Source organism: Brienomyrus brachyistius, unplaced genomic scaffold (genome assembly GCF_023856365.1).
Source record: "Brienomyrus brachyistius isolate T26 unplaced genomic scaffold, BBRACH_0.4 scaffold97, whole genome shotgun sequence".
Lineage (NCBI taxonomy): Eukaryota > Metazoa > Chordata > Actinopteri > Osteoglossiformes > Mormyridae > Brienomyrus > Brienomyrus brachyistius.
This window is the reverse complement of record NW_026042372.1, coordinates 432587-453949: the sequence shown is the minus strand read 5'-3', so window position 1 is coordinate 453949 and position 21363 is coordinate 432587. Positions and strand designations below refer to the sequence as shown.

The window sequence follows — 21363 nt, the reverse complement described above, 5'->3', positions numbered from 1 at the left end:
AAAATACACATGATAAAACTTTCAGTTTCACACTCACAGTGACAGGGAAATATCTGGATATGTATGTGTGAAGAAGTGTGTTTTTGGAAAATATTCATTACTGGTCAGGATCACGATGATAATTAGTACATTTTCCTCTCATTTCTTTTCAGGACAGCTCATGCTGCAGGAAATCAAATGTAAACTTAAGAAGCAATTTGAGTGTGTATTTGAAGGGAAAGCTAAGGAAGGACAGCCAACACTTCTCAGTGAGATTTACACAGAACTCTACATAACTGAAGGTGGGACTGGAGCAGTCAATGATGAACATGAAGTGAGACAGATTGAAACAGCATCCAAGAAAAGGCGAACAGAAGATACTACAGTCAAGTGCAATGATATATTTAAACCCTTATGTGGGCGTGAGACACCTATCAGAACTGTACTCACTAAAGGGGTGGCAGGTATTGGGAAAACAGTCTCTGTGCAGAAATTTATTCTCGACTGGGCAGAAGGAAAAGCAAACCAGGATGTTCACTTCATATTTGCTCTTCCTTTCCGGGACCTGAATTTGATTAAGGGTGAATACAGTCTGATTGAACTGCTTCACCACTTTGTCCCAGAACTGAAATCATTTCAATCCACTGACCTGTTTAGCTCCAAAGTCTTGTTCATCTTTGATGGTCTGGATGAGTGTCGCCTTCCTCTGGATTTTCAGAACAATGAGAGCTGGTTTGATGTAACAGAGAAAACGTCCCTGGATGTGCTATTGACTAACCTCATTAAGGGGAATCTGCTCCCATCCGCTCTCCTCTGGATAACCTCCCGGCCAGCAGCAGCCAATCAGATACCTGCTAAGTGTGTCCACCAGGTGACAGAGATACGAGGGTTCAGTGATGCCCAGAAGGAGGAGTATTTCAAGAAGAGATTTGATGATCAGAGCCTGGCCAGCAGGATTATCACACATGTGAAATCATCAAGGAGCCTCTTCATCATGTGCCACATACCTGTGTTCTGCTGGATTTCAGCCACTGTGCTTAAGAGGCTTTTTAGTGAGATTGACAGGGGAGAAATTCCAAGGACTCTGGCTGAAATGTACACACACTTCCTGATCTTTCAGACAAGTGTAAAAAATGACAAGTATATGAAAAACCATGAAACTAAGCTTAAAGAATACAGCAAGGAATTCCTTTTGACACTTGGTGAACTTGCTTTTGACAACCTTGAGAAAGGCAATCTCATATTTTATGAGCAAGATCTGACAGAGAATGGCATTGATGTCAGTGAAGCTTCAGTTTACTCTGGAGTGTGCACAGAAGTCTTTAAAGAGGAGTATGGGTTGTACCAGGAGAAGGTGTACTGCTTTGTGCATCTGAGCATCCAGGAGTATCTCGCTGCTTTATATGTGTTTCTGTCAAACTTATCAGCTGACCTGCTGAAGACTGCAGTGGATCAGGCATTAGAGAGCAAGAATGGACACTTGGACCTCTACCTCCGCTTCCTCCTGGGCCTCTCAACAGACTCCAGTAAGACTCTGTTACAAAGGCTACTGGGGCCGACAAGAATCACCTCACATATCATTAAGGATACAGCCCAGTACATCAAGGGGAAAATAAAGGAGAATTTATCTCCAGAAAGGACCATCAATCTGTTCCACTGTCTGACTGAATTGGGTGACAATTCTCTAGTAGAGGAAGTACAAAGATACCTGAATTCAGGAAACATTTCAGCAGATGACCTCTCACCTGCACAGTACTCAGCTCTGGCCTTTGTGATGCTGATGTCAGATGAGGAGCTGGATGTGTTTGACCTGAAGAAATACATCAGATCAGATGAAGAGCACTGCAGGCTGCTGCCTGTGGTCAAGAACTCCAGGACGGCTCTGTAAGTGACGTGGGGATGGGAAATCATGTCTGGTCTGGTAGTAATACATGAATATTGTTTGAAATGTGTAATATATATTATATATTTCTCCTCATGGATTAATATGTGAGTTTTATTTTGATAATCACAGCTATAGCTGTTTGTATAGCAGTAGCTAATCTTGACCACAGACATTATAATGACTGAAGGTAGTGATGTCACTTTTTGTTTGTTACTACGTTTCCATTCCCATCCAGTCTGCCTCCTGATCACGGCACAGCATCCTAACCTGCTATAGAAACAGTGAGGGCTCTTTATCCACAGGGTGTATAAGTGGTATGTGAGTGTTATTGTCAGCAGGCGTGTTCATGTGATGGAGCCCAGAGCTGGGAGCTTCCGGATGACTGCTGTCATTTAAAAACTGATGTTTTTAAGTCTGTTGGTTCTTGTCTTTGGGAGAAGCAACCTGTCACAGAACAGACTCCTCTGGTTGTTTATGGCCGTGTGCAGAGGATGCCCAGCATTGTCCATAATGTCCAGCAATTTTTTTTGTGTCCTTTTCTCTGCCACTGTCGCCATAGTGTCCAGCTTCGTGCCGACCACAGAGCTAGCCTTCCTGATCAGTTTTTCCAGCCTGGATGAGTCCTTCTTTGCTGTGCTGCTCCCCCAACACACCACAGCATAGAAAAGTACTCCAGCAACCACTGACTGGTAAAACATCCTCAGGAGCTTCCTGCAGAGATAAAAGACCTCAGTCTCCTGAGGAAGTACAGTCGGCTTTGGGCTTTTTTATACAGGTGCTCTGTGTTGCATTACCAGTCCAGTTTGTTGTCCACCCACAGCCCGAGATACTTGTATTTGTTAACCACCTCCACCTCCTCCCCCTCTATCTGAACCGGCAGTGGACCTTCTCTGGACCTCCCGAATCCACAACCAGTTCCTTGGTCTTTGAGGTGTTGAGTTGCAGGTGGTTTGTGTGACTCCATATAACGAAGTTCCTCAGTATCTAGCCTGGAAGTTATAAAGGTGTTAGTGTTTCCGCTTCATGAAAGGAGAGCATCTTCCGAAGCTTGGCGAGGTTCCGTACATGACAGAACACAGCTTTAGTGATGCTTTTTATGTGAGCATCGAAACATAAATCTGAATCAACCAGAACACCAAGATCTCCGACCACTGTGTCAAGTTGGGTAGGAAGACCACCAAGCTTGAGGTTGTCAAACTTATTTCGAACCGCCTTCAGACCAGTTAACAGTACTTCTGTTTTTCTGTGTTTAACATAAAGAAATTATTTGCCTTCCAGCACCAGATATCTAGTCGACAGTTTTCTAACCGAGAGCTGTGATGCATCAGATATATATAACTGTGTATCATCAGCAAAACAATGAAACCCAACACCATGATTTCTGATAATGTGACCAATATATACAGTGTACAGTAGTGGGCCCAGCACTGATCCCTGAGGGACACCATTGTAGGAATATTTAGCTCAGGTAAATTTTAATATCTCCACCAATATGTTTTGAAATTAATTACATTTGAATTAATCATTATTTAATGATGTTTATTCCTTAATTGTTATGCTGAATGGTTGGTTCCTCCAAACTCAATTGCAAATCCCCGTGAGTCAGTGAATGTGAGACTTACATGGGATTCACTAGTTACCAGTATCGCTTAGTAACCTGGGTTTGAAGGCTCGTCCAGCGAGCTGCGTCACCAGGTAATGTAAACGATCGGTAGCGAAGCTCCCCTCACGGCTGATGAGAGAGAGTCTCACAATATTTCAGTCGAGTTTGAGGTTTTAGAGCTTAGTAGCCAAATCGCACAGAGGCAGAGACTATTGTGAGCACTCAATGAACAGAGGCTGAAGTGGTGTAAAACTGGAGTGATTTTCCATCGGTTTGATACCAAACATGCCATACCAGCCTAGCGGTTCACACCGAATACCATCTGTAATGATTAATTAATGATTACTTATATTATGTTATAATGTTATATTACTCACACCAGTCCCTGGTCTAAGTGGTCTAGGTTGCACCTCAATCAGAGGTTACCCTTTATACAGACATTACATGACATATTCTCATTTCAACAGCACATCTTACCCTTACATAGGCATGGTAGAATACAAAGATCAGATAAGGGCTGCTGAGGAATGTGGAAAAGAAAAAGGGGGGAAGGTTAGTCAGCCAAAGAAAAAGAATATTTGAAAGTTAGGACACATTACAAACATAACCTATCTGTATATTGAGACTAGTAGTTATGGGTAAATAAATATACAGATATACAACAGCCAAACTTAAAAGAAACTTTCTTTAGGGTGTTCGGTGAGTGGTATGTAAGGCAGGATGTCTGGGGAGGGGGTTGTGTGCCAAGTCAAGGGACCCCTGTCCTTGGGGCCCACTCTGCTGTCTGTAGGTCGTTAAAACTTTGAGCAATTAAAGTTGGAGTGCTGGCCTCCCTTGTTGTCTGTGTGTATTTAAGTGTGTCTGTGTGTGTGGGGTCACTAACCCCCCTTTGAGGCCTAGGCCAATGTGTGCCTTCTCGTACCAGGCCACCTGGAATTTAAACTTTGTGATATGTGCATGTGTGATCCTACACAGCCAAATGGACCTCCACTTCGTATCTGGCCTCCCTTTCAGGTCATGAAAGAAAAAAGACTTAACAGCAACATGGTACAGGAGTTTCCTCCCTGCCAGGGAGAACCGGATATTCAGCAAGTACCGGAAGGAAAGTATGTGACCAGTGTCACTGTGATCAACAGCCACCAACGGGGTAACACACAGTTCTGGGAAGGAAGGGCAGGTCGCACCTCGACCCGGAACCCACTGTAAATATTCCTGAAAGGTTGGAGGGAAAAGAACCTTCAAGTGTATGTAAAGGTTCCCAAGCAGCCTCACAGACCGGAACCCCACTTGGGCAGCAAGTGAGTCAGGTGACAAAAAGTGTCCAGACTCAGCATTTAAAATATGTTTTACCCTTGTGACCCCCAACTCCACAAGTATCGACTGAATTTGTAAGTGTCAGCCGCGAGGAAACAAAGGAATTATTAAACAATGGTTCCTCAAGGCCATAGTGGTCATTCTCCATCCGTGCCACCCGGAACAAGCGCCAAGCGTTCAGCACCGCAGCATAAAAACCACTCACTCCAATAAGCTGAAGTGCATCTCCAGAAAGTAAAAACATTTGTTTATCATATGCAAGGCCTCCGCAGCTGCGGAGCAGGGCGAGGGCCACATGCATCCACGGCAGGTGTTCGGTGCTGTAAAGCAGTGTCTGTGCCCACTGGAGCCTCATCCCCCTGACCTCGCTCAGCAGATGAACCAGGCCCTGCCCTCCCTCAGACACTGGCAAATGAAGAATCCCTGAAGGAGCCAGTGGTGCCCATTCCAGAAGAAATCAATGAACCCCTTCTGGACCTGATGCAGCAGGTCCATCAGAGGATCCGGCACCATGAGTCGGTGCCACATCATGGAGGCAGCCAAACTGTTAATCACCAGCACTCTCCCTCGATATGAGCGCTGGGGCGAAATCCACCTCCAACACTGAAGTCGTCCAGTAATCCTGTCAACCAATCCGCTCCAATTCTTTTCCATGAAGCGCTCAGTTCCCAGGTAAAGACCCAGTATTCTGATGCCATCCTTGCCCCATACACATTGCTGTGGCAGCTGAGGAGGGTCCCGCCCAGACCACTGGCCCAGCAGGTACGTGGCCCTTTTGCTCCAGTTGACGCGAGCGGAAGAGGCACGCTGGAAATCGCCAAGAAGTGCTGTAAGCACCTCCATATCCGTGTTGGACCTGATAAAAACAGTGACGTCATCTGCATAAGCAGTAAGTGTAACAGTCACTCCTCCCCCAAGGCTGATGCCAGGTACCGGTGCTCCCTGGAGACGCCTTCGAAAAGCCTGAAGCAGCGGCTCCACCGCCAGTGAGTACAGCAGCCCAGACAACCCACAGCCCTGCCGTATCCCCCTGGTGACAGGAAAAGGCCTGGTGAGAGAGCCATTAATGTTCAGGAGGCTCCACACATTGGTGTACAAGAGTCTAATATAGGAAACAATCTTTGGACCAAAACCAAAAGCTTGAAGGGTCTTAAACAGAAAGGTGTGGTCCACTCTGTCAAATGCACAGTACGACCCAAATCCCAGTGAATGATCGTTGAAACACATGTTTTCAGCCGGTTAGTCAGAGCTTTGGACAAGATCTTATAATCCACACCGAGAAGCGAGACCGGCCGCCAGTTCTTCAGAAGTCCCAGATCCCCCTTCTTGGGCAGCAGCGTTAGAACAGCCCTCCGGCAGCTGGATGGAAGAAGGCCCATATCAACACTTTCTTGAAAAACACAGAACAAGTCCTCACCAATCAGGGGCCAGAAACATTTATAAAATTCCGCGGTCAGTCCGTCCAGGCCTGGCGCTTTCCCGACTGACTGCTCGTGGACAGCAGCAGTAAGTTCTGTCAGAGTCAAAGGCTCTTCCAGCTCATCTCTGTCTGCGACTGAAAGACTTGGTAAGTCCCAAAGAAACTGATCAGCCACTGTCTGATCACAGGCCTCAGCACAGAACAGGGTCTCATAAAAGGCTATTGAGTGTCGTAAAATCTCATGCTTGTCAAACGTAGTACGCCCATCGGGGAGGATCAAGTGGCGAAAGGTCTTTCTCTCTTCCCTGTGCTTCTCCAATCCAAAAATACGTGGTGGGGCGTCCATATCAGTCTCCTTCGTATAGCGGCCCGGGCCAACGCTCCAGCCCCTCTCTCCACCAGAAGGTCTTTCAACAGGAGTCGGTTCCTCTGCAGGGCCTCAGCATATCCCACCCTGCCAGGCTCTGCTCCTGTGCACAGCCGCAAGATCTCATCCTCCAGTCTTTTAAACCGGTTTTGTAGTTCAGTCTGGAAATATGCAGCATAGTTCTAGCAGAGCTTAATTTGCACTTTTCCGACATCCCACCATTGACTGAGGGACTTGAATTGTGATTTTTTCTCCCTCCACACCTCCCAGAAGGAGAAAGATCGTACAAAGTTGTGGTCCTGAACTAATTTATTACTAAAACGCCAGTAACAATGTTACGAGGAGAAATCAGTGCAAGAGAAAGTGACAGAAACAAACTGATGATCGGAGAGAGGGAAGGGAGCGATGCCACAGCTTAAAAATCGGCCCTTATTTCGATAGTTTGTATAAAAGCTGTCCAGCCGAGCAGCAGACACCATGTTAGAGTTCACCTTCACCCAGGTATACTGTCTGCACTTTGGGAAATGGTCTCTCCACACATCAGTTAGACCATGGTAGTCAATAACAGATCGCAGAACAGAAGCTGAACCAGGGTGAGGCTCCTCGTGATTCCTGTCGAGCACGTGCTCCAGAGTAGAATTAAAATCACCAGCCAGAACAACAACGCTCTCCTGTGACAGTGTCTCTAAGAACGTGTGTAAATCTGTAAAAAAGGCCACCCGTCCTGAGCCTACATTTGGTTCATACACAACAGGTCATGCAGGTAAAACTGAACACGCAGGAGCCTCCCAGGTACAACTTCTGTAACCACCGGTCGCAGGACTGGGACCCTCTCTGAGAACAGCAGAGCGACCCCAGCACTGACAGAAGAGCCATGACTAAAAACAACCTGGCCGTCCCAGTCAGCCCGCCACTGAGCCTGGGTCCCCTCATCACTGTGAGTCTCTTGTAAAAGCACAAAAATCAACGAAGCCATAAAACTGGTAAAAAAAAACTGATAAAGGACAAGAAACATAGAAGATAAACCCTCGGTACTGCTAGCGGTGGCATAACACACTCCTAACAGTGCTCATCAGCTTCTTTAATCTGCACCGCTTCTGTTTATCAAGCTCGTCCAAAGTACATTTCCTCATCGCCATCGTACATGAAGCTAAAAACAGGTTCAAATCAGGGAAATAGGACTCTATCTTAGGTTTTCTCTGACCTTTAGTGCTGTCCAGAAAGAAACAGATCTGCTCAAAAGAGTAAACCTTGGTCCTACCTACAGGGCTGCTGGAGTCCATGGAGGCTTTTGAGTCTTCCAAGTCATCAGCCAAACTTTCTACGTCCTCATGATCTTTATCAGAATCCAGTAAGTGCAGGTCCAGCTCAGGCTCGGGATGTTCCGCTGCGGTGTGTCTACAGGTGGGTCAGCGCCGGTCTCAGCGGGAGCGGAGTCACTCACCGCGCTGCCGCCAGCAGGCCCTGCTGCGTCTGGGCCGGGCTCCTCTGCCAGCCCGCCATCTCAGCGGGAGCGGAGTCACTCACCGCGCCGCCCCCAGCGGGCCCTGCTGCGTCCGGGCCGGGCTCCTCTGTCAGCCCGCTGTCTCAGCGGGAGCGGAGTCACTCACCGCGCTGCCCCCAGCAGGCCCTGCTGCGTCCGGGCCGGGCTCCTCTGTCAGCCCGCTGTCTCAGCGGGAGCGGAGTCACTCACCGCGCCGCCCCCAGCGGGCCCTGCTGCGTCCGGGCCGGGCTCCTCTGTCAGCCCGCTGTCTCAGCGGGAGCGGAGTCACTCACCGCGCTGCCCCCAGCGGGCCCTGCTGCGTCCGGGCCGGGCTCCTCTGCCAGCCCGCCGTCTCAGGGGGAGCGGAGTCACTCACCGCGCCGCCCCCAGCGGGCCCTGCTGCGTCCGGGCCGGGCTCCTCTGTCAGCCCGCCGTCTCAGCGGGAGCGGAGTCACTCACCGCGCCGCCGCCAGCAGGCCCTGCTGCGTCCGGGCCGGGCTCCTCTGTCAGCCCGCCGTCTCAGCGGGAGCGGAGTCACTCACCGCGCTGCCCCCAGCAGGCCCTGCTGCGTCCGGGCCGGGCTCCTCTGTCAGCCCGCTGTCTCAGCGGGAGCGGAGTCACTCACCGCGCCGCCGCCAGCAGGCCCTGCTGCGTCCGGGCCGGGCTCCTCTGTCAGCCCGCTGTCTCAGGGGGAGCGGAGTCACTCACCGCGCCGCCGCCAGCAGGCCCTGCTGCGTCCGGGCCGGGCTCCTCTGTCAGCCCGCTGTCTCAGGGGGAGCGGAGTCACTCACCGCCCTGCCGCCAGCAGGCCCTGCTGCGTCTGGGCCGGGCTCCTCTGCCAGCCCGCCATCTCAGCGGGAGCGGAGTCACTCACCGCGCCGCCGCCAGCAGGCCCTGCTGCGTCCGGGCCGGGCTCCTCTGTCAGCCCGCTGTCTCAGGGGGAGCGGAGTCACTCACCGCGCTGCTGCCAGCGGGCCCTGCTGCGTCCGGGCCGGGCTCCTCTGCCAACCCGCCGTCTCAGCGGGAGCGGAGTCACTCACCGCGCCGCCGCCAGCAGGCCCTGCTGCGTCCGGGCCGGGCTCCTCTGTCAGCCCGCCGTCCCAGTGCGGCTCGGGAGCGGGGGGCAGTGACTACGAGCGGGGGAGGTTCGTCCTCCCGGTCCCCACGGTCTGAGTCCAAGTCTGTTACTACAGTATCGGCGCCCCCGCGGTGCTCGGTGCCCCGCACCAGCGCCGGGGCCTCACACCCCTTCTCGCGCTCCCCCGGGGAGAGCTCCCCTCGCGGGCAGGCCTGCCGCACATGCCCAAAACCACCGCACGCAAAATACTTCACACTCTCGGAGCTGATAAAAATCATATAAACTTTCCCCTCCACTGTGATCTTAACACACGTTCAGGACCTCCTGCAGCGCATTAAGAATCATAAATGTTTGCCACCTAAAAGACAGGAATCATCCTAATCGGGCTCACCAACTTCCCGTAGTGCCCCAGAATGTTGGACAGTAGTTCATTTCTAATAAATGGGGGAACACTGGATAAAACAACTTTTTTGACGGGCTTGATAAAGGCAATATCTGTAGGAATTCATCTTTAATGTTGAGACCACTTTCTATGAGGTCATCAACCATGGAAACGTCTTTTAAAAAGATCACAATAGCTTTGTTCATTCGGGAAGCTGAAACAACATTAGCGGCTCCAACTACTTCACCGACCGCGAGCAGACAGTCCTCCACCGAGACGGCGGGTCAGGGACACACTTAAAGCCGTGCCTGAGACTCAGACACGAAAAACTGAGTTGGGAAGCTCAAAATTCCCATCAGAAAGCTGCACTTGAATGACTGACATTCTGGCTGCTGACTCAGAGATAGAAGTTGGTGATGTGACAATACTGAACTTACAAGAATGGCGAACGCATGGTTACTGCAAGGGACAATGCTTGTGAAATTCTGCGCAATGTTTCTTTTTAACTGCTTCAGAATCTGGCTAGAAAGCTGAACTGAAAGCAAATCATGAATCCTTCTGTTATCTTTCTTTGTATGTAGCCTAAGCGCGTTTCTCCAGCAAAGACGATAATCGCCGGTTAGTCACTGTCAGATATCGACACCGGGATACTTGTCTGATTACGCTCATTACCGATAATATCGTCATATCACCCAGACGTAATTGGTGATTTGACATGTTCCCAGGTATAACAATACAGGGAGAAAAAGGATTTTACTCATGGGATCAGGAATCCAAGTGCCAATTGCTGCTGCATTAGCTGCTGGGAATGTTCACATCTCCTCCTTTCAGTGATACGTGTCAAGTGTAGGGACACCTGGCAGAAAGATGGCTAAGGACTGCACTGGAAGCACTGGTCTGACTGTTATGGGAGGGTTCACGTCCATCTTGCTGTTGACGTGTTTCTATATATTCCTGTATATTCTGTGATTTTTGGCTGTAGCTTGAACTTAATGTTTTTACCTCTAGTTTTGAGGAAAGATGCACTGACTCACAATTAGTGATCATATGACTGCAGCAGATTGTCAGGACGCACAGAACACTCTGCAGACTATAATTCATTTTGAAGTGTAAGCTGTGCTGCTAATTATACTGAAAACAAATGCTTATTGTAATGCTTTGTATTTTACTAATGTGTAGGATGTGTATATGTCTGTGTCTTAAAGTGTTTTCTGTTTCAGGCTGAACAGCTGTGATCTCATAGATAAACACTGTGAAGTGCTGTCTTCAGCTCTAAGATCAAACTCTTCCCCACTGAGAGAGCTGGACCTGAGTGACAATAACCTGAAGGATTCAGGAGTGAAGCTGCTCTCTACTGCACTAGGGGATTTACACTGTAAACTGGAGCTATTGAGGTCATTATTACTGGGTATTCTACACTCTAAACTGGAGATACTGAGGCCAGTATTGCTGTGTATTCCACACTGTAAACTAGAGATACTGAGGTCAGTACTACTAGGTATTCCACACTGTAAACTGGGGATACTGAGGCCAGTATTGTGGGGTATTCCACACCGCAAACTGGAGATACTGAGGTAAGTATTACAGTGTATTCCATACTATAAAGAGGAGACAGTGAGCAATTAGCTAAGGGAAAGAGAGGAGGGGTCCTGCCTTGTCTTAGACACTAAACTGTAATTCTTGAATTATTTATTAGAGCATCACATATATTTAATAACTATAATGGTGAGGTGATATTATTTATTGGGGAGTTTCTGTCTTTCTCTGCAGGCTGTCAGGCTGTAGAGTCACAGAAGAAGGCTGTTCTTCCCTGGCTTCAGCTCTGAAGTTAAACCCCTCACACCTGAGAGTCCTGGATCTGAGCTACAATCACCCAGGAGATTCAGGAGTGAAGCTGCTCTCTGCTGTACTGGAGGATCTCAGCTGTAAACTGGAGAAGCTGCAGTGAGTACAGAATATGCATTTTGCACAAAAGTAACTGGACAGCAAGAAAACCCACAATGCCTTTCAGCAGTTACATAATAAACAAACACAAACAGCTTCTGTTTTCTTCTTCTACTTCCTTATATCCCACAATCTTATCAGCCCTCGATCCATGCATATATTTAATAACTATAATGGTGAGGTGATATTATTTATTGGGGAGTTTCTGTCTTTCTCTGCAGGCTGTCAGGCTGTAGAGTCACAGAAGAAGGCTGTTCTTCCCTGGCTTCAGCTCTGAAGTTAAACCCCTCACACCTGAGAGACCTGGATCTGAGCTACAATCACCCAGGAGATTCAGGAGTGAAGCTGCTCTCTGCTGTACTGGAGGATCTCAGCTGTAAACTGGAGAAGCTGCAGTGAGTACAGAATATGCATTTTGCACAAAAGTAACGGGACACCAAGAAAACCCACAATGCCTTTCAGCAGTTACATAATAAACAAACACAAACAGGTTCTGTTTTCTTCTCCTACTTCCTTATATCCCACAATCTTATCAGCCCTCGATCCATGTTAGAAATAATTAAGCAGTGAAGCAGGAAACATCCATTCAACCATATACTGTAATCCATGTGTAACCGGTGATCGCTAGGGATGACGTCATCCGCGGATCCCGTATCCGGCGGTATGTATGAGACGCTGATTAGGTAAATGGGGGCGGTTCATGATGGCGTCTTAATTGGGTCAAAACAGCGGTACACCCAATGAATTGGGATCAGCGTGGATAAAAGCGGTGGGAAGCCGCTAGTGGGGGAGGTTCGATTGCTGCCGCGATACTTCTGCGAGCGACGGAAATGGTGGTGAGCGGTTGGTTCCGTGTCCCGGCTGCGGCATAAGGCTGGGTTCGGGGTGACAAGTGTGTCCGGGTCCATGCTGATGCTCAGGAGCTGGTCACTGCTGTTTTGCCTGTTTTTGATTTCGTTTTGTAAGATTATGTGCGTTGTACCGGCATTGTTGTGAATAAGGGGGGGGTGTGGTTATCGGGGCTAACTGGGTGCTGGCTGGTATAGTAGGAGGTCTGGAGGGTAGTTTAGTCTCTTCCCCATTTACAGCGGAGAGCCAGTGAATGTGGTGCTGGAGTTTGGGGGTTGGAGGTTGTATTCTTGCACTGCATGGAGTGAATGTGGGGTGAGTGAGAAGTATTAACTCCAGGATGTGGTTTGCTGTGATTTTGATATTAACTCCCACTTGGATGTGTGTGCCCTTGGGGGGTATGTGTGTGGTGTCTCCCCTTCCTTCTTTTCCTTCTTCCAGGTAAGCACCTTCCCTGGCTGGCTAAGGGGTTAAGGCGTGATTATAGTATTGGACCACCAGCACCTGAGTTTTGCTCTTAACCCCGTGTGTGTGTTTTAGTGGTGTCATATGCTGGTAATTGTTTACTGATTGAGTGGGTTAATTTTTAAATTATTGTTAATAAACTGTTTTAATCCTGGGATATGCGTCTCTGTGTGTTCATGCAAAGGGAAGTCGTGGGGTTAATTTGAAGTCCTGAGGGGCAGGGCCTCTGGTGGCGTAGTCGGGGTTACGTAACCTTGCAGCCCAAGGTTACACATGCAAAACATTTGTGTTGGTTAGCAAAGTTAACAGCACTGTTACAGATAAACATGTTGACTTTAACGTGTTATGGACAAAAAAATAATGGACACCAAACAGAATCGGAATGATTGTTAAAATGATTTTTAATAATTTAATTGTTTTCTGAAAATCCATTATGTCATGGCCCTTATTCTCCTCATTTGAATACAGTGCTGCAGTGTAAAAAGTGGATTTAAAAGTGTTTAATTTTTTTAAGGGTGGGCCGGTGTGAACTCACAGAGAAATGCTGTGAGGCACTGGCTTCAGCTCTCAGATCAAACTCCTCACCCCTGAGAGAGCTGGACCTGAGTGACAATGACCTGCAGGACTCAGGAGTGAAGCTGCTCTCTGCTGGACTGGGGGACTTACACTGTAAACTGGAGATACTGAGGTCAGTCTGACTGGGTATTCCACACTGTAAACTGGAGTTACTGAGGTCAGTCTGACTGGGTATTCCACGCTGTAAACCGGAGATACTGAGGTCAGTCTGACTGGGTATTCCACACTGTAAACTGGAGATACTGAGGTCAGTCTGACTGGGTATTCCACACTGTAAACTGGAGTTACTGAGGTCAGTCTTACTGGGTATTCCACACTGTAAACTGGAGTTACTGAGGTCAGTCTTACTGGGTATTCCACACTGTAAACTGGAGTTACTGAGGTCAGTCTTACTGGGTATTCCACACTGTAAACTGTGGGTAGTGAGGTGAGTATTACTGGGTATTTCACACTGTACGCTGGACATAATAAGGTGGAACATAGCTAGTGATTTCAAAATAAAGCAGGAGTATCTAAGTCTAGGGGTTGACTTAAAAAATAACATTAGACTCGCTACAGTAAGTGGAATGTCGAAAGGAAGATTGCATTGGAGGTTAAGGATGACATTAAAAGTTTCTTCCAATATTTTAACTCCAAAAGAGCTCTAAAAGCTGAAATCACACATCTGCAGGATAGTAAGGGCCTTATAATTGAAAATGAAAACTGATATAGTAAATGAGTCTAATGATTATTTTACACGGGTGTTCACAGTAGAGGACATGATTAACTTACCACCATTTAGTACAAATACAGTGTCGTATATAAACAATATACAGTCCCTCCACAATTATTGGCCCCCTTGAAAAGATTTGAAAAAAGTGTTAGACAAAAATCCACCTTTTGGCGAAGCAGCTTCATCTTACACTGAAAAAATGAGAAAAATCCAACCTTTCATTGAAATAAATTTATTCAAAGAAAAATAAATCCTTCATCAAGAAATAATTATTTTCAACAAAAACACATGTGCCACGATTATTGGCAGCCCTGCTTTTAATACTCTGTACAACCTCCCTTTGCCAGTATAACAGCACTGAGTCTCCTATAACATTTTATAAGGTTGGAGAATACAGAGCAGGGCATCTGAGACCATTCCTCTTTACAGAATCTCTCCAGATCACCCAGGGTCCTCGGCCCTCTCTTGTGCACTCTCCTCTTCAGCTCAGCCCACAGGTTTTCAGTGGGGTTCAGGTCAGGGGATTGAGATGGCCATGGCAGAAGCTTGATTCTGCGGTCAGCTGACCATTTTAATGTTTATTTGGACATGTGCTTAGGATCACCGTCCTGCTGGAAGATCCAATGAAGGCCCAGTTTTTGTTTCCTGGCAGCAGCAGCCAAATTTTGATATAAAATGTCCTGGTATTTCATGGACCCCTTAGTGCCATGTACCCTAACAAGGTTTCCAGGGTTTTTGGAGGAAAATCAGCTCCACAACATCACAGAACCTCCACCATATCTTACAGTTGGGATAAGGTTCATTTCATTATAACCATCCTTATTTTTAAGCTAAACCCACCTTGAATGTTTATTACCAAAAAGCTCCATCTTTGTTTCATCAGTCAGTTGAATTTGATTCCAGTCAAAGTTGTATAATGTTTTGCAAACTCCTGGCTCTAACATTTTAAGTAACTGACAAAAAAAGCTTCTTTCTGTCATAACTGTCAAAATGTCTCTTAGCATGAAGGGGGCATCTGATGGTTTTTTGGAGACGTGGTAACCCCAAGATTTTACTTTGACTGTTAGTCAATTACCAGACATTCTTGGGGATTTTTTGTCTCTCTTACGATCCTCCTCACTGTATGTGGGGGCAAAATAAACTTGGGTCCTCTTTCAGGCAGATTTCTAACAGTTGCAGTTGATGTCCACTTTTTAATTATTGCCCTAACAGTAGAAATGGGCATTTTAAGGCGAGTAGCTATTTTTTAATCCCCATCCCCTGACTTATGAAGGTCAGTACACTTCTCCCTCATTTGGTCTGTGTGTCTCTTATCTTTCCCATGTTGACGGATGACTAAGGGAATTTGGCCTCTGTGTCTCCTCATGTTTGTACCCCAGTTACTCAGGAAGTCATGGATTACAGCTTGAAGGTTCCTATTCACTCCAATCAACTCAAATATGTATAATTTACATGGGAAACATGCTTCAGTTACATTGTGTTCACTATAATTTGCAGGGCTGCCAATAATCGTGGCTCATGTGTTTTTGTTAAAAATAATTATTTCTTGATGAAGAATTAGATTTTTCTTCAAATAAATTTATTTTAAGTAAAGGTTGGATTTTTCTAATTTTTTCCATGTGAGATGAAGCACCTTCACCAGAAAGTGGATTTTTTCTTACCCCTTGTACAAAGGGCTGCCAATAATTGCAGAGGGCATGTATGTATAACTGAGGCTGATGTGGTACAAAGCCTGGCTAAGATCAAAATAAATAAATCACAGGGTCCTGATGGCATCTTACCTATAGTTTTAAAATAAATGAGGGTTATTATTAGCCAACCTTTAACTTTACTGTTTCCGAAATCCTTATTTGCACATGTGGTACCTTATGATTGGAAGTATGCTAATATAACACCCATATTCAAAAAAGGGGATAAATGTAATCCAGCAAACTATAGGCCAATTACTTTAACTTGCATAACTGGAAAAGTTATGGATACAAATAACCTGGATACAAATAACATTCTGAGGGGTAGCCAACATGGATTTAGGAGAAGTAGATCCTGTTCAAGTAAGTTCTAGCCCCTAGTTTGGGGGAGTGGTTCTTTTCTCCTGTGCCTCTGGTTGGGGCAGGTCACCTAATGCACAGGGGGTGGGGTACTGTAAGACAGACACTCTCACACACACGTACCCTGCCGCAGACACTCTTCTGAGTTCTTTGAGGAAGCAAAAAGAGAAATTGATCACATAAAGTACTTAGATTTGGAGAAGGCCTTTGATGTTGTCCCCCTCAAACAGCTGTTGCTTAAGCTCAAAGCTGCAGGGATTTTAGGAACTGTGGCAACTTGGATTGAAAACTGGTTAACAGACAGGAAACAGCAGGTAGTTATTAGAGGCACAATGTCACAGTGGGCCTGCGTTCATAGTGGGGTACCGCAGGGTTCAATTTTAGGACCACTATTGTTCCTATTTTACATTAATGATACTGACACCAATACATACAGTAAACTAGTTAAATTTGCAGACGACACCAAGGTGGATGATGTAGCAAATACTGATCTAGCAGCGGAGAGGCTACAGCGGGATCTTGATTTAATTAGCGACTGGGCTGATACCTGGCAGATTAAATTTAATGTAGATAAATGTAAGGTAATCCATGCAGGGAGCAGAAATATAAAGTACAGATTTTTTTATGGGTTCCACTGAAATAAAGGTAACTAATTATGAAAAAGAACTCGGTGTGTATGTTGATGCTTCCATGTCCCACTCTCACCAGTGTGGGGAAGCAATTAAAAAGGCCAATAGGATGTTGGGTTGCATCTCTAGGTGTGTGGAGTTTAATTTAAATGAGGTGATGCTAATATTATACAATTCCTTGGTAAGACCCCACCTAGAATATTGTTTTAATGTTAGAGGGGGATATAGGGCTGTCGAAGGAACAATCAGGTTCACTTTGGTCCGTTCAGAAATATTTCTTAAAATATACACAAAATTATGAAAAATTTCATAAGCATTGATAGGTAATCGGGGGCAGCATGGTGGTGCAGTGATTAGCACTGTTACCTTACACCTCTGGGACCCGGGTTCGAGTCTCCGCCTGGGTCACATGTGTGTGGAGTTTGCATGTTCTCCCCATGTCGTCGTGGGGTTTCCTCTGGGTACTCCGGTTTCCCCCCACAGTCCAAAAACATGCTGAGGCTAATTGGACTTGCTAAATTGCCCATAGGAATGCGTGTGTGAGTGCATGATGTGTGAGTGTGCCCTGCGATGGGCTGGCCCCCCATCCTGGGTTGTTCCCTGCCTCGTGCCCATTGCTTCCAGGATAGGCTCCGGACCCCCCGCGACCCAGTAGGATAAGTGGTTTGGAAAATGGATGGATGGATGGATGGATGATAGGTAATCCCACTAATTAATAAAATGAAAAAGTAGCCACAAGCCATCTACACTCAGATGTGCTATAATCACCCACCTTCACACACGGACCGGGGAGCCCCTTTCAGTCCTGGGAGGAGACCAACACGTGATTTCTGAGAAATGCCGGGCGATGCGCGCTCTATTCCACGGCTGATCTCCGGTCAGTACTGAGCTCTCCCCCTTTCTTTATACTAAATCTGGAGTGGTACGCGTGCGGGGAGGGGGCGAGCTGGCCAGGGTCACCCTTCCCCTCAGGGACTCTCTTTATTCTCTTTATTCTCCAATTCCTGTCCAGGTGAGGCTGTTTTGCGCTTGCGGTTATGAAGCATTTTGGGCAAGGCTTTCCCTTTTCCCCTGGGAGAGAAAAGATAAGCCTCCCTTTCCGCTGGGAAAGGCAAGATAGGTGTTCTAGCTCTTTCTGTGAGAAACAAGTTATATAAGTGATCAGTGAAAAAACATGTTTGCGCAGTTCACCTGTGGCACAACAATAATGTGGGTGAATCACGGTGGAAGATGTATTTGAATCCCGGGGTGTTTAGTCCAAACACGATCAGAATCAATCCATACCTCAATCCCCTCATAGGTATGTCTGCTAGGTGGAGTTGAAGGTGCAGTATAATCCCGTTATAATGGAATATCTGCAGCAGGGTACGTGTGTGTGAGAGTGTCTGTGACAGTGTGCAGTGGCAGGACTGGGGGGCGAGTGAAGTCAGTATTTAATGTGAGTCGTAGAGGGGAGAGGAAAAGAAAAGGAGAAAAACGCAAAGAAGGAAAAAAACAAAGACAGGATTGTATTTATATATGATGGTTGTGGATGATAGGAGCCGTAATTGTCAAAAAGAAATTAGTAAATAAAAAATTATCACACATATACACTCCTCAAAAAAAATTAAAGGAACACTTTGTCACGATAACGCTAGCGATCGCGGGTAGAGCGGCGATCGTGCGAGGCGAACGGGCAAAAAGGATGCAGGCAGGCGGAAATCGGGGATTAACGAGGGTTTAATATACGAACTGGGAGCAGGAGACATGTAACGCCGACTAACATCAATGACAGACAAAGCAAACAGGGGAGACCAGGACTTAAATACACCAGACTGAATGACAGCAAACGGAAACAGCTGGGTACAATTCGGGAAACACACGTGGGTAATCAGGGGGCGTGGCACACACGAGGAGCGGACGAGCCGGGCATGACAGAACCCCCCCCCAAAGGCGCGCTACTCCGGGCGCGCCAAGGAAGGGGGCGACGGACGGGACGAGGCAAAACAGGACCTGAAAAACAAGAACAGAATCAACGCAGGACAGGGAACAGGACCGAGGCACAAAACAGAGCGAGGGACAAGACAAAAGACAAAACCTGACAGAGGGTCGGGAAGGCAGACAGGCAAACCAGGAAGGGAGACACAGAAGGAACGGGTGGAACAAAGGGGCCAGGAGTGCAAGGCGGGTACACCGGGGCACAAGGAACAGAGACGGGCGGAACGAAAGGGCGAGCAGAAAACAGAGGGGCAGAGACAGGCGGGACAAAGGCAGGGGCGTAGGGAGACAAGGAGGGGGAACTAGGGGAAGCCCGAGGGAGACCCAGCGGGCGACGGGAGGCAGCCGGAGGGGCCGCAGGCGGCCGGGAGGCCGGAGCCGGAGGGGACCCCGGAGGGGCCGAGGAGACAGGGCGAGGGACCCGCGGAGGGGCCAGGGAGGGAGCAGGAGGGAGCACCAGGGAAGGGGACGAGGGAGCTGGAAGGGGCCAGGGCGAAGGTCCGGAGGAGGGGGGAGCCGCAGCAGGCAGCGACGTCCGGAGGAGGGCCGGAGGTAGGGGCCCCGCAGGCAACCGAGGAGCCGCCGTCGGGGAACCCCCAAGCGACCGACCAGGCACCGGAGGGGGGAGCGAGGCAGGGCGACGAGGCATCGGAGAGGGACCCGCAGGCGACAGCCGACCCGGAGGGCCAGGACCCGCAGGCGCCAACCGAGCCCCAGCGCAGGCGAGGCAGGGCGAGCCAGGGGGCAGGGCGGGCGGGACCCCAGCCCTGCGTCTGTGTCCCCTCCCTTTACGGGACACAGACATGATGACCCCCGGTCGGGGTCGAGTTCGCCGGGACGAGGGAGAAAAAGTCACTGGGGGAGAAGGGACAGGAGCTGGAGCTGCAGCAGGCGGAGGGGGCGCCTCTGCAGGAACTGGAGGTGGCTGCAGTGGGGGCGCCGGCCCGGGAGCTGCAGCAGGCGGCTGCAGAGGGGGCGCCTGCCCGGGAGCTGCAGCAGGCGGCTGCAGAGGGGGCGCCTGCCCGGGAGCTGCAGCAGGCGGCTGCAGAGGGGGCGCCTCTGCAGGAACTGGAGCGCGGTCAGGAACTAGAGCGCGGTCAGGAACTAGAGCACGGTCAGGAACTAGAGCACGGTCAGGAACTAGAGCACGGTCAGGAACAGGAGGTGGCTGCAGTGGGGGCGCCGGCCCGGGAGCTGCAGCAGGCGGCTGCAGAGGGGGCGCCTCTGCTGGAACTGGAGCGCGGTCAGGAACTGGAGCGCGGTCAGGAACTGGAGCGCGGTCAGGAACTGGAGCGCGGTCAGGAACTGGAGCGCGGTCAGGAACTGGAGCTGCAGCAGGCGGCTGCAGAGGGGGCGCCTCTGCAGGAACAGGAGCGCGGTCAGGAACAGGAGCACTGACGGGAGCTGCAGCAGGCGGCTGCAGAGGGGGCGCCGGCCCGGGAGCTGCAGCAGGCGGCTGCAGAGGGGGCGCCTCTGCAGGAACAGGAGCGCGGTCAGGAACAGGAGCGCGGTCAGGAACAGGAGCGCGGTCAGGAACAGGAGCGCGGTCAGGAACAGGAGCTGGCTGCAGAGGGGGCGCCTGCCCGGGAGCTGCAGCAGGCGGCTGCAGAGGGGGCGCCTCTGCAGGAACAGGAGCGCGGTCAGGAACAGGAGCTGGCTGCAGAGGGGGCGCCTGCCCGGGAGCTGCAGCAGGCGGCTGCAGAGGGGGCGCCTCTGCAGGAACAGGAGCGCGGTCAGGAACAGGAGCGCGGTCAGGAACAGGAGCTGGCTGCAGAGGGGGCGCCGGCCCGGGAGCTGCAGCAGGCGGCTGCAGAGGGGGCGCCGGCCCGGGAGCTGCAGCAGGCGGCTGCAGAGGGGGCGCCGGCCCGGGAGCTGCAGGCGTTCTCCGGAGTTGGATTAGCCTCCGGAGGTCCTCAGCCATTTTCTCCAGATCTGAAAAAGGGGATTCTGGAGTAAAGGAGTCGAAGTCCTGCCCCAGCTGTGCGGCGAGTCTTTCCCCCTCCAGGGGGGCCTGTGGGGCCGGTTCTCCCATCACCCTCCAATAAAGCCCCTGGAGGGTGAAGTATCGGTCAGCTAGGACCGCGGGTGGCGGCGGCAGCGAAGGCGGCTGCGCAGGCGGCGGCGGCAGCTGCACGGGAGCGGGGTCCGCCGGCAGCGGCGGCCGCACGGGAGCGGGGTCCGCCGGCAGCGGCGGCCGCACGGGAGCGGGGTCCGCCGGCAGCGGCGGCCGCACGGGAGCGGGGTCCGCCGGCAGGGACGGAGGGAGGTCCTCCGTACTGGCGATCGCCGTTCTCCTCCGTCTCCCTCGCTGGCGCCTGGCGGTTGCGGGAGGCGGCGCGATGTCCGTGAAAACGGACGGTGGAAGATAGGCTTCTGGCTCCGGGTAGTGGAAGGGCTCCTCGTCCTCGTCCTCACTAGAGAGCCAGTACTTCCACGCAGGATCGGGGACGCGTGTGGTCGGCCCCCGGGCTGGAGGTAGGGCAGGTACCTCCCTCTCGTCCTCCGCCGGAAGCCAAAGCCTGGAGAGCGAGCAGGCGCCGAGAGAGATCGGCTCTTGAGGGAGCCTCTTCCTCCCTCTCCGCTTCTTTTTGTGGTCTGTCATTCTGTCACGGGAACGCTCGGCGATCGCGGGTAGAGCGGCGATCGTGCGAG

General features: G+C 49.9%; 1 protein-coding gene across 16 annotated transcripts in view; it reads left to right on the top strand.

The window, feature by feature from the left end:
* LOC125727429 (NACHT, LRR and PYD domains-containing protein 3-like) overlaps positions 1 to 21363 on the top strand; it is a 152300-nt gene that overhangs the window by 10435 nt on the left and 120502 nt on the right. For 7 of the 16 annotated variants that reach the window (XM_049004127.1, XM_049004131.1, XM_049004132.1 and 4 more), the window contains exons 7-11: positions 153 to 1863; positions 10732 to 10905; positions 11282 to 11455; positions 11677 to 11850; positions 13284 to 13457. In XM_049004127.1, the coding sequence (XP_048860084.1) occupies positions 153 to 1863; positions 10732 to 10905; positions 11282 to 11455; positions 11677 to 11850; positions 13284 to 13457 (2407 nt within the window). Of the gene's footprint in view, positions 1 to 152; positions 1864 to 10731; positions 10906 to 11281; positions 11456 to 11676; positions 11851 to 13283; positions 13458 to 13727; positions 14178 to 21363 lie in introns of those variants that run through there. The other 9 variants (XM_049004134.1, XM_049004130.1, XM_049004126.1 and 6 more) reach the window with 7 other exon arrangements.